This window comes from Lepidochelys kempii, chromosome 1 (assembly GCF_965140285.1).
Source record: "Lepidochelys kempii isolate rLepKem1 chromosome 1, rLepKem1.hap1, whole genome shotgun sequence".
NCBI lineage: Eukaryota > Metazoa > Chordata > Testudines > Cheloniidae > Lepidochelys > Lepidochelys kempii.
In genome coordinates, this window is record NC_136380.1 from 108,022,793 (window position 1) to 108,037,015 (window position 14,223).

Sequence of the window (14,223 nt, forward strand, 5' to 3'; positions counted from 1 at the left end):
CTTTATTGATTCTGTGGCACTAAAAATAGTGAAAACCTTTAAGGGTAGACTAACTGGGTTGTAGAAAATAAATAAAGAAAAAAAAACCCTCCCCTCTGAACTTAACCCACTTTAAAACATAAACTCAACCCAAACATTTCTTTTTACTGAAACCAGATGTCATGTGGTACTGTACATATGACTGTTTTTAATTTATATTGTTTTGCACCCAACGGCCCCAAACAGGGTCTCATCCCCATTACTTTAGGTGCTGTTCAAATATGTAAGTAGAGATAGTCTCTGCACCAAAGAGTTTGAAATAAGATGCAACAAACAACTGTAATAAACAGTAGAAGGGAAGTGGGGAAGGTGAAAAGGTGTTACAAGGAGAGGGGCATGCAGTTACGTAGATTAGCTATGTACACAGTTCAATGGTTCTGATCAGTTTACAGTTATTTTAAAAAACATTAGCTGTGCTTGACATCGATTCAGTGTAGCCATTTCTTGTAGGCATCACAGCAGAAGTTGATGCTGAGGAATGAATATGAAGAAGGAGTGGACTAATTTTTTATTAGTCTAGGGAGGATATTTCATGCATAAGGAGTACAGAAATTTGAAAGTGTAGAGATTTATGAGAGAAGTGGACCAATTGACATTCAAAGCTAGCAGCACTGTCCGAGTAGATGACTGACTGTACAAGGCTGGCAAAAAAGTAGAACATCTTTTTACTTATGAACTGAGCACATGTGAACTAGAATCACTGTGAGATAGTACATATGAAGCCCCATAAGACCACTTTTACAGAATCACTCTTTAGTGAGTTGAAGCACTGACTTAATTTACCATGGCAGCAAGAAAAAGTGTGGGTATATATATATATACACAACAATAAAAAAAACCTGCAGCAGCAAGTCTCAGAGCCCAGGTCAACTGACTCAGGCGTTCAGGGCTAGCACTGTGGGGTTAAGATATCAGTGTACACATGCCGGCTTTGATTGGAGCTCTGAAACCCGGAAAGGGGAGTGGGTCTCGGAGCCCAGTCTCTTACCTAAGCCCAAATGTCTGCACTTCAATTTTTAGCCCTGCAGCACAAGCCCTGCAAGCCTGAGTCAGCAGACTGGGCTTTGAGACTTGCTATCACAGCGTTGTTTTTGCTATGTAGACATACTCTGTAAGGGAGAATAGTAATTTCATCATAAATAAGATTCCTAATAATTGTTTTATGTACCACAGGTAATATAAGAGATGTCTTATTAAATAACAATCCATCATTTAGTACTGAATTAAATCAGTACCCCAGGTTCCCAAATTTGTTCACTTCTATGCAGACATATAATGATAATTTATTATCTCCACCTGTTTTACTTACTATAACCATGGATAACAACTCTTCTTCTAATTTAGTTAAAGCCTAACATTCTCAATTAAGAAATGATGTTATGGATTTGTAAAATAAATTCTGTAAATTATTTTTCATGGACAAATATGCTGGAACATTTACGTTAAGAACACTAAAAGCATTTAATAGTGTACTTAAATTATACTAATAGTTTAGTAAATATACTGCTTGTTCATAAGAGGTGCCATTGGAGAATTACATTATATTGTCATAAAAAAAAAGAAATTGCACGCAGTTCTATTGTCAGGCCTTTTCTATGATTGTCAAATGATGTAATTAACATAACGTGTTATATAGATCCAAGTCATATAATCTTTTTTCATGAGTAATACAGGCAGGCAGTCCTTGACTTTATGACATTCGAGATACGTTTATAAATTGTCATCGTGTTTCGACTTTACAATGTCAGTTTTGACTTTAGGATGCTCGATCCGACGTTGTTCCTACGGGAAATTCGAGTTACATTTTCGACTTAAGATGCGACTTTCAAGAACCAATTGTGTCATAAGTCTGAGGACTGTCTGTGCAGCATTACATAATTGTCAAATGACCTAATCAAAGCAACTTATTTTACCGATCAGTATTACTAAGTGCCTAAGTACCATAAGAGCCTAAATTTCTTTGAATGACACTGGGACTGAGACTCTAAGTGTCTATGTAATATTAAAAATGGGACTTAAGCTCACATTAAGCACCTTTCAAAATTGTACCAAAGGTGTATTGTTAATGCAGGCCTTGCTTGCAGCCTTAGTCATGGTTTGGTATCTACTTACAATTGTTAGATATGAGAGAAATCATTTTAGCATTTTCAACATACATGTAATATGAGATGAAATATTAAAACTGATGTTAATGCAAAATTAAATTTGGAAATTTGAATATAGAAAATCAAGAAACGCAAATGTTAAGGCTTCATTGAGAACCACTTTGTGTTCAGTTTACCCACCGGCATGTACAACTGTGTTCCAGGAGTAATGGATCCATCCGGAGGGAGGGAAGGTGGTGTTTGCATCACTGTCCTCCGCTTTGTTATGCATCCATCACATGTGGGTCTTTCCTTTTTCTCTCTTCCTCTACCTGGGGGAATAATAGTGTGTGACTGATTTTGTTTTGGTTGGGTTTTATATTTTGTGGGAGGTGGATGTCTGCAGCACTATGTGTTTTTCTTGTTGATCACTCAGTAAAAGAAGTGCATTTTGTCCTTGGAATAAAAAGTGGGGAGGTTTATTGTGGTTCTTAGATCCCGTAGGAGTTGCTCCTAGAGTCTTGGGCAGGCCACAAGAAGTTCTGTCTCCCGCACAGCAAAACTTTTCCTATGCAGTAGACAACTCCAATGTGCCAGAGGAGTGAAACTGTTGTCTGGGGTCCTCACCCCAGCACTTCTGGCAGTGCTTTAGATTATTGGCCCAGGCCTTTGAATTCCTTGAAGAATAGGACCAAGATCTTGAATTTGATCTACGTATCAATGGGGAACCAGTATAGTGACCAAAGGAGAGATTTGAAGTGCTCATGGTAACTTCTGTTGCTGAGGAGAAACACTGCTGTATTAGTTGCAATTTCCTAAGGTCTGTGAGTTTCATGTCCAGGGAGATTTCATTTCTGTAGTCCAGTTATGAGGTAACAAATATGTGATACCAGAGGCCTGTTGTGCTGTTCCATCACATAATGTACACACACAATATGGTCTTTTTCCAAAATCCACCCTTTTACTGGAGGTTATCTTTATTCTGTATCTTTAAAAATGTGACATAAGTAAAAAGAACCTGAAGCAGGACTGTATTCATAATTCTCTGTAGACTCCCACCTGTAAAGTGGAAATCATACTTACAATGTCCTAACTCACAGTGCTACTGTGAGGATTAACTAATGACTGTGAAGCACTTCGTAAATTTAAAATGCTGTAGCATGGATATAATCACTGGCGCAAGTTTTCTCTGTCCCTCCACCTAGCCTCAATGAGCTCATTGACTCGTTGGTTCTGATGAGTCGAACCTTGTCTGGCTGTCTAGCATGTCAACAGAATAACTCTGCATCTCCCCACAAGGTCTCAAAGCTACACACACACACACTTACTTACAATTACATGCAAAAGTACAAAAGATATTAACCATAGTGCTTTATTCAAACTGTTTCCTTCAAATGCAGCCTACGCGCTAGTCGTCAAGGGCATTTAACTCTGTGGAAAGCTTGAAAGCATAGCAACAAGCTGGTTTTGATCTGTTGGGACACAAAGAAATGATAGATATCAGTCAAAATCCTGAATCTGAATAATTTTAAGGTGAATGTATCTCAAAATCAGTTTGACTTCATTTCAACATGCTTTGCAGAGATGGAATAAATAAGGCCAAACTAATTCTAGTTAAAATTATTGGTGAGATTGGGGGAAGGGTAGAAACAGGGCTTGTCTGGTTGCAACCATAACTGTGCAGCTACAACTATAATTTTATATTTGACTTTACAGCTGAAAGATTTTTAAACGCAGTTTTAAACATTACTAATTATGCCATTATATTTGATTTCAGGTGACTTATGAAACTGTTGGAGCTATTGAAAAAAATAAGGATTCCCTTTCACAAAGTCTCCTATTTGTAATGAAAAGTAAGTGCTTTTTTGTTGTTCGAATGTGCCACATTATGCTTTAACTTTGTAATCAGTACCATAGTTTTATAAAATATGTCATCCACAACTTAATAATTGAATGAAACGTTTCATTTTAAATACCAGAAATAATAATACTCTTACTATAGTATACATTGTATACAAGTTATTTTGAAGCCCAATCAAAACTTTAATTGAACAGGCTTTTAGCAGCTGTACATGTAAAACACATTTCTGTGACATTAAGGGTATGAATTTTGAAAAGATTTTTTATAAAGAATAATGAAAAAAACTAAGGTTTCTAAAGTTATACCAATTATAGCGGGATTTGTTTAATTATTAAAAATGACTCAAGAACTGCTACTAAAATGGCATTTTGTGGGTGTGCTTGTATTTTTCAGTAAATAGACACATACTGTGTCTAGGTGAGTAAAAGGATTCTGTAAATTTGGTTCAGTGTGCCTATCCTATAATTGTACATCTAGTAATAATTGTGTAGACATCCTTGTTTATTCATTACTGATTTATAATTAGACAGTTAAAAATTTCTTGTCATTTTATGTTTACCTTTGTATTTAAAAAAAATCCACTTTCCTCCGGGAAACTTGACAGTTTATCTTCCCGCAGATGTTATCTTTCTTTCCCTAAACCACTGCAGAGTATTTCAGCTAAAATATTATCTATTATATTTTATGCCACAGAAATAGAGGTCATCTGTTGTAATATTTGCCTTCAGAATCAACACTGCTGGTAGAATATATTGACTTCCTAGCAATTATACAGTGAAATTGGCTAAACTCTCTGATAAAGTTATTGCTGCATTTCAAAGGCAAACAGTATTGACAAAAATCTGAGCCTTTAATAATATTATGGATGAAGAAAGAAATAAAGAATTGATCTCAAATATATTCCTATTGATTATAGTTTTAGCAATATTCTAGTTCTTTGTTGTTTGAACTTATTTTGTATTATACTATTCCATGTCCTGTATGATGATCTGCTGCTATACAGTGAGTATAAGAAATGTATTTAACATACAGTATATTTCAAAGGTAAAAGAGCGCGAACATTATTCCTTTCTATCATATAGTCTCTCCTTGCATTTTCATTACTACATTAGGGATCCAGTTGAGGCAGTCCTTTTATGGGGAAAAAGGGGAAATTGGATTTGATATAAATTCTTGGAAATAGTTAATGTGAGTATATATAATTTAGAAGTCAAATATCAATAGATCCAACTCATTGAAGAGGACTAAATGTAAAATTTTCTAAAGCACCTTCTTCTTATTTTCAAAAGTGACTTAGGCACTTAGGAGCCTAAATCCCATTGACTTTCAATGAAGCTTAGGCTCCTAAGGGCAGATTTACAAAGGTATTTAACCAGCTAAAGATGCAGATAAGTGCCTAGTGGGATTTCCAGAATTGCTTAAGTGAATTAAATGCCAACTCCCATTGACTTTCAGTGAGTCTTAGGCTCGTCAGACACACACACACACACACACTCCTAAGAGCCTAAGTCTCTTCTGAAAATGGAACTTAGGCTCCCAAATCACTTTGAGGCTTTTGAAAATTTTACCCTGCGCCTAAAATAACAAACACACAGAAACAAACACAAAGACTTGTTAGCATAGACTATGTTGATTCTAATTTTGGGGGACATCTTGTTACTGCTTCTGATGATGGCACTGGACACACCCTTATTTTACTGGGGCTACTGGTCATCCCCTTGGATCCCACTATGAACAGAGAGTCGTGTTGGTCTTACTGAGTCAAGGGAGTTGTTTTAGACTCTATTGCTCCTTAGATATATGATTACTGTTATGTTAATTATAATAGTCTCTGAAACAAAAGGGAAACAGAGCCATTATCCTGTTAATTTACACAGGCTGTCACGAGTAAAGAGCAACCTCTAGAACAACTGCTTGTTATGCTAAATATTATGATTTTACTGTTACCTCATCTTTCCATTCCTCAATCGGACATCCTACTGCATGTCTGTCTGTTTCATCAACATGTTAGGTCTTGTCATAATCCTAGATTGTGAGTTCTTTTGGCAGTGGCTCCATTTTATTTATTTATTTTTTCTTTGTTTGTATCGCACGTTCAACAATAGACTCCTGATCGGGTCTCCAACGTGCTACTGTAAAGCAAATAGCACATGATAATAAATATAGGGACTCTATCACCGTAGCATCTGAAAAGAAGTATTTAAATAAATAAAATAAATAACAGCAATGAGGGAAATTAATAAGAATTAGCCGTTAGTTTTTATTTTGGTATTCTACTATATATTTACATTCCTGTATAAACTATCCTCATGTCACTTTCTAAAATCTTAAACTAGATTTCTTGCAAAGCCCCGTCTTCTTGCTCCCCACCCACACACTGTCTTAAGAATTAATAATGCAATCATTTTCTAGCCTTCCATGTTAGTTCTGCAACCTGACCTGTCATTTGTCCCATGGAAGGACAACTGAGCTTTTATTCTAAATTTTCAACCCTCAGTCAGCTCACAGATTAATTTGGTGCTTAGTTTCCATTCCAAGCAAAGCCATTACCAAGTCTACCCAGCTGGCTTCTTTTCCTTATAGGAGAAATTTTAGAATATGAATCAACTCAGCCTGTGACTAGCATAACACTCACCAGCAGACGTTCACTGAAGTTCAGTTTTCATTGTTTCTTTGTCATATTTTGTTCATGTTTTGTCATGCCGACCCCCTTTATGGAACATCCTACACTTACCTGCTAAACCAATACCCTCTTGTTTAAATCTCCCTTGAAAATTCATGTCTTCTGTGCTATCACAATAAATGAGTCAAAAATAGATAGTACTTTTATTGCTCTTATTTGGTACACATATTAAAAACCACCCTGAAGCTCTATAATATGCACATGTTTAAAATGAACAACTGTGAAATCAGGTTGCTACAACTCTCTCTTCTCTTTCCCATCCCTTATTGTTTATCACCCATCATAGTTTCTGGGTTAACTGCACCTTTGACACCTTCCTTCTCTTTGGTTTCCTCAAAGGCACACACTTAATGGTTCAGGCCCTACCTGTCACCTCTCTTGGGTAGAAATGTGTGTCTCTCTGCCTCCAGGAATTTAGGCTTACAGTCGCTCTGCTTCTCACAGTGATTTCCCCAGCAGATCTGACCAGAGTTCAGCACGTGTGGTTTGCTCTTTCTCCAGGGGTTGCGACAGTGTACTCCAGCTGCTAGCCAGTCTTCACAAAGCATACTACATTTATTCTTGGGGCAAAAGCATCACAGAGAAAACATAAAAAACAAGAAATGGTTCTACACATGGTAAAAGTTTATCAGAGGTCACCCACCTCTAACATAGGTGTCTGGTAGGAGCCCATCTTTCAAACCTCTCAATAGGTTTGCTCTTTGGATATCAAGTTTCAGATCAAGAACAAAAACAATCTTGGACAGTTCAGGTGGTTCTTTATACAGTTTAGGCCTTTAATCTCTGGCCTCCTGTAACAGGCCCTTTTTCTGGGACCAAAGCTTCAAAAGCTTGGTTTTGGCATAACTGTTGTTGATAAATTTTGCATTAAGCATCACCCAGGGATTTCCCAGGAAACCAATTAACCCAGGATCACACTTATTGTCTAAAAAGTTCATGCCTTTCTGGCACCTTTCAGTATAATAGTCTTTTCAGGATTGTCTGCTTCCCAGGTCTCACATCTGTCACAACTCCCACTTTTGTTATGTCAGATTATTTTTCTTTGTCTCAGATACAGTGTCTTCATCTGACTTTTGTGAAATGCCTAGCATACATATGGATGCTACAAAATATTGTACCATTTTTACAGCATATGTTCATTTTACGCTATTTAAGTCACATAGGTGCAAGCTACAGTAACTAAATAGGAGTCAGAATATAGCAAAACATCCAAAATAATCATCACCCAAACACTGAAGTTTAGACAGACCTGTAACACTAAATCCTAAACTTTATTTGGTGTTGCTTAGTGCCCCCACTCAGTTCAATTTAAGCATATTTTGACTTAAGTACATTTTAAAACCATCACTGATGACTGACAACCTGGACAATTGAATGCCACTGGACTTGGATCAGAATAACTAACAATGCATAAATGCAGAACTTAATAGGCTGTTCATCTGAAACAGTTTATGCATCGTCTTGTTTAATACTGTCTCCTGCTGTGTGTGTCCTGTTCCTTTCACTGTGTATGTGATTTTCTCACCTGTATCTTATCTCTGTGCATTAATTTTCTTTTTCTCCCAGCTAGTGAAAATATAGTCATCAATCAGTTGTTCCAGTCTAAACTGACACAGACAGGATCCCTTGTCCCTCCATATCATTCTCTTAAAATTAGAGGATCCAAAGCAGCCTTGCTCAATAAGAAAACATCAGTAACCTACACAAGAGGAGAAGCAAAGAAATATATGGAGCTCAGTAAGGTAGGAGTTTGGAACTTTTTTTCACCCTTGAAGGACACTAGAGCAACACCTTTCTTCATTGACTATAATGTCCAATAAAACTGGGTATTTCAGAAAGCCCCATAAATTCCAGGCAACATTCTACATTTTACTTATTGAAATAAACAGGCACACTATTCTGATTCCAAAGCAACTAAGGAAACTATACAATATTATTCTTGATTGAAGGATCTCTGAAATCTACTGTCTTCCCTGGACAATATAGCAGTGAGTTCAATATTACAGCCAATAAAATTATTATGTGGAACACTGGATGCTTCATCTATGTGGCTGTCATAATGAATGTAAAATAACTTAAGGGACAGTAAACTTGGAGGGAAAAATTCATCTTCCTTAATCTGTTGGTATTCATCACTTGAGAGGTTTATGGCTGACAAGCAATAATTTAATGTTCATGCATATATGTGGTATATTGGTTAAACTCTCATTCTCTGCCTGATTGTTGATACCATAAAAATTAAAGATGAACAGAACAGTAGACAATGTTAAGGTATGGTTGGAGTTGGCAGGAGAACTGTGTAGTGTAGGCCTTTGTATATATCAATATAAATTTATTGAGCTGAAATTAAAATCCCTCAGTATCGGAATTGGTCTTCACTTCCATTACCTGATTTCAGCCAAAACTAAAAACAGAAAAGGAAACCACAACAATTGGGAGGCTGTCCAGAACAATCAATTGTTCAATTGCAACAGTGTGCCTTGCAGGACAACATTTTGTCTTCCTCACTGAATCAAAATATTTTGTAAAGTTATTGCCATTTTATAATAGTGAAAATCAATGAAAACAAATTATGTTGAAGGGTTTAGTGGACCTAAGAACTTGGAGCATTACCTTTAAATAGAAGTCACATAATTGCTAAATCCAAGTTTGATGCTATCATGGAATATTATCTCTATCTAGAAAAGCAGGAAAGGTGTTCCCCAAACGGGAGCAGGTGTATCACTAGGCCTATTGAAGAAAAGGAGTACTTGTGGCACCTTAGAGACTAACCAATTTATTAGAGCATAAGCTTTCGTGAGCTACAGCTCACTTCCTCAGATGCATATCGTGGAAACTGCAGCAGGCTTTATATATACACAGAGAATATGAAACAATACCTATTCCCACCCCACTGTCCTGCTGGTAATAGCTTATCTAAAGTGATCATCAGGTGGGCCATTTCCAGCACAAATCCAGGTTTTCTCACCCTCCACCCCCCCACACAAATTCACTCTCCTGCTGGTGATAGCCCATCCAAAGTGACAACTCTTTACACAATGTGCATGACAATCAAGTTGGGCTATTTCCTGCACAAATCCAGGTTTTCTCACATCCCCCCACCCCCATACACACACAAACTCACTCTCCTGCTGGTAATAGCTCATCCAAACTGACCACTCTTCAAGTTAAAATCCAAGTTAAATCAGAACATCTGGGGGGGGGGGGGGGTAGGAAAAAACAAGAGGAAACAGGCTACCTTGCATAATGACCCGATTGGCAACAGGGTTGTCCACAGTTATGGGACTAAACCGCTTAACAGCAATTGTCCCAATGCCTCAAGAAATCCAATCAGATAATGGTTCGCATTTTAAGAATAAACTTGTAAGGGAATGGACCCTTAACCATGGAGTCCAATGGACCTTCCACCTTCCATATCGACCTCAATCTAATGGCATGGTCGAGCGCTGGAATGGGTTGCTAAAGAATCACTTGAAGCCTACTGATGGCACATGGGGAGACAGACTGGACGAAGTGGTGCAGAGATTAAACAACAGACAGACTCCTACAGGAAGTCCAATCAGCAGGGGATTCTTCCCTACAGGGAAAGCTATCTCCCCTGCCAGAACACCACTGCACAGTTCCAAGTATGCTCCCGGAGATACTGTTGTGATTAAACACCCAGCCCTGGGAACCTTTACCTGCGTTTTGCATGCCTATAAAGAGAAAGGTGTATGGAGTGCCTTAAATGCTGATAAAAGGCTAATAACCATTACAGAGGCTTGGATCGCATCCAAGACCGGCTGACCATGTGATTTATTGCAGGAATGGTCCCATGGTTCCGAGCAACCTGCCAGCTAACCTGTCAGCAAAATGGATCATGCAGCAGACCTGTTTGATCACTAGAGACTACTATGGACTGTTGATATATTTGCCATTACTTTGAGTTGCACAGTTTTGTCTTTTGACATACAGCTGTAAAAACTCAATTCCAGCCCCAGGATTACAGAGTTTGCTATCACATCTATTTGTGGGAAGATCTATGCATGTAACGCCAATTAATACTAAGGGGAGTATTTCATATAAATGCCCCTGGAAATGAGTATGACAACAGTTTACTCCTACTCTCAGTAAAGTCAATAGTAATGTGGCCATTGACTTCAGTGGTGCTGGTTTGAACCCTAGACCCTTAAGAATGTGTTATCATACCATAATCTCCTCCTTTTTTCCAGCACATAGCCTACAGAATCTATGCAGGGAGAGTATTAATTAATTATTATTCAGAATAACTGGGCATAGGAGTTATCTGTATCAATTAATTCATTATTGTTTAGAATAACTGGGCACAGGAGTTATCTGTCTCCTTACAAACAAAATTACCCCATTTTGAAAGCCGTAACCACAACATCTTTCTTAAGTTTATCATGGGGGTGAGGGTGGTGGGCTTAGAGAGCAGAAGAGGCCATGCAGGAGAAGGGAAGAGGGAATGCTCATAAGGTTTTATTAACTGGAGAGGGGTGATTTCCTCATGTGTTTGGGAGGGCTTTGGCAGCTGTTTGAGACTTGTTTCATTACAGTAGGCAGTGGGAAGAGATGAGCTAGGAGGTGTTCATGTGTGGGAATGGATAGTCCTGGGAGATGTAATTCAGATAGGAATGGTTAGAAGTGCCCATGCCACTGACTGGTAGAAGGAAATATGGGTGGGTTGTGGTTTGGGAGGAGAGGAGAGGTAGTAGGAGGTGATATTTTTAGTTAGGTGATGTCTTTTGAGGTGTGTTAGTTGTGATTCCCATTCCCCTGCTGCTTCCCACTTCCTCTCTGCCTTAAAGCTCATTTCGGACTTAGCTCTTTCACAGGCTTAGCTAATTTCCTATGTTTCTAAACACGCCCACTCACCTGCCTATATCTGTATGCCCACAGGCAACATTTCCTCATTGATTTGGAGCAGGCTACCACAAAATGAGTTTGGGGACATCTGTGAAAGTCATGTGCTCCTTTGCAGCATTATCTGTGGTGTTGGTGAAGAGGATAGTGCACCAGTCCAGTACACAATTGGATCTGAAATCAGGTCATAATTCTGGAATGCACAGTAGGTCATGGTAGACCTGATGTCTGCTCATCCTCCTCCCAGTGGGGCTACAAACAAATTTATTCTATAGACTGAAGGCTGTGAAACTCCTACAGGTTGTGTGGCCTCCTGGCACAGAAGAGACAAATAAGGCCAAAATAGGAAGTTATTATTCATACTCTCACAACTCTCATGTACTCACATCAGTTCTTCTCCTTCTAGCCCCTTAGTAGCTTCCTGATGCAGACTTTTTTGGCCTTGCTCTACACACTGACCTTTCCCTTGCATAGATCAGCCTTACAGCAGCTTTTATGAACCGGAAGACTAAATATACAGTATTTGACTAGCTAAAGCTTTTTTTATCACTGTTGACTCTTCATTCTTACTTTTCCAGATTGTTTTGCTTCATTTAACTGTTGGTCTGCAAATAGAATCATAGAAATACAGGCTGAAATAGACCTCAAGAGGTCATCAAGTCCCCCTGCACTGAAACAGGACCAAGTAAACCTAGACCATCCATATGCAAGAAACCCCAGTGTAGGCATATTTGGGATAAATACACCATTTACAATGTTGTTGGGATTTAAAACTTTAAAATTTGTGGAAGTAGAAACATATTGTAGGTTTCTCCTTCTAACAGTAATTATGGAGATAGACACCCGCATTTTCTCTTGTAGATCTGACAGAGGTGCAAGATTTTCAAATATAAAACATTCTTGTCAAAGCCAAATTTGGTGTCTGTGAAGAGCTGAAAGGAGATTTATAGTGTATATGGAGAATTAAGACATAATTTGATACAACCCTTATTTCTGAATCCAAAGCAGAAACTGTTCAAGATTAGGATAGTTTTGATAAAACTCATCTTCTGTTCCTGCCTCCCTATTCTCCAGTAGCCCTAACCCCAGAGGGAGGAAGCAAAGCCATGGGTGTAACACAACAGACTGGGAGTTAAGCAACCAGAATTTTGTTCCTGGCTTTGCTACTGAATCAGTGAGTGAACTTGAGCTAGTCACTTAATTTGTGTGTGTGCCACAGTTTCCCTTATCTGTAAAACTGAGATGACGCCTGCATAAAATTGAGTTAATTATCCACATTTCTAAACCATTTTAAGATCTATGGATGAAAAACATTATAAAAGTGCTAAGTGTTGTTATTAAGAGATCAGGGCTCTACAGACCTCCAGTCTCTATGTGAGGATGGAGATGAATTTTTTTTTTTCAAATCTTGTTCCACTCTGTGTGAGATTTAAAACAGTAAACAGCTGCAGTGTCCAGCACAGTAATTAAGTTGTGGGGCAATGCAATTCTTCTATAAACGGGGTTTGACCTGGATGTGTTTAGATGAGTATGTACACATGCATTTTGGTACAACTGGATAGTATGGGAGTTGGCTAGAACATACCAACTCTGAGACAAAGGGAGTTATGGGCCAAGTGGACAAGAAAAATAGAAATGAAAGAGGGTCAAAGGATAAAAGATTGTCACAGATATGTATAAGTATCCATGGATGTGAATAAGTATCTTAATTTCTATATTCTTGGTGAAATATTAGGGAAAGTCTACAATTAACATGCTTCAGTGGCGCAGCTATATTGGTGCAGCTGCGCTGCTGTAGCATGTCAGTGAAGATGCTACTATGCTGACAGGAGAGCTTCTGCCATCAGCATAGTTATTCCAGCTCCACAAGAAGCATTAGCTATGTCAATGGGAGAAACCCTCCATAGCACTGTCTGCATGGGGAGTTAGGTCGGCAAAACTGTGTCGCTCAGGGGTGTGGATTTTTCACAACCCAGAGCAACATAGTCATACTGATGTAAGTTTCTAGTGTAGACCTGGCATTAGAACAGGGGTTCCCAAACTTGGTTTGCAGCTTGTTCAGGGTAAGCCCCTGGCGGGCCGCGAGACGCTTTGTTTACCTGAGCGTCTGCAGGTATGGCTGCTCGCAGCTCCCAGTGGCCGCGGTTCGCCGTTCCCAGCCAATGGGAGCTGCGGGAAGTGGTGGCCCAGCCCACGCCGTTTCCCTAGGCCACCACTTCCCGCAGCTCCCATTGGCTGGGAACGGCGAACCGCGGCCACTGGGAGCTGCGAGCAGCCATACCTGCAGACGCTCAGGTAAACAAAGTGTCTCGTGGCCCATCAGGGGCTAACCGTGAACAAGCCGCGAACAAAGTTTGGGAACCCCTGCATTAGAATCTAGTTGTCTGCCAGTTCTAATTTAGAAACCTCAACAGAAGAAACCAGCTTCTTGCGGCTCTTCTTAAGATAATTCATCTTTACAGTATTCTCTCAAAGATACAAAGTGGACACTATTAAAAGGTTTTGTTTTCCCTGTTTCTTCGTAGATATTACTGGTCCTGGTGGTACAGGAAATACCTGCTCATACTAATCATATTTTACATGATTTTAAAAAAAGAAATGTTTTAACTACATTCACCTTGCAACAGGAGAAAAAATAATCCAGACATGAATATTGGGACTTTTTCATTCATAATTTACCATTATCCCTGGGA

At 38.8% G+C, this 14,223-nt stretch overlaps 1 protein-coding gene across 6 annotated transcripts in view; it reads left to right on the plus strand.

The window, feature by feature from the left end:
* Positions 1–14,223, plus strand: part of MYO16 (myosin XVI) — a 610,604-nt gene that overhangs the window by 474,914 nt on the left and 121,467 nt on the right. For all 6 annotated transcript variants that reach the window (XM_073349543.2, XM_078853554.1, XM_073349529.2 and 3 more), the window contains 2 exons: positions 3,901–3,976; positions 8,234–8,409. In XM_073349543.2, the coding sequence (XP_073205644.1) occupies positions 3,901–3,976; positions 8,234–8,409 (252 nt within the window). The remainder of the gene's footprint in view (positions 1–3,900; positions 3,977–8,233; positions 8,410–14,223) is intronic.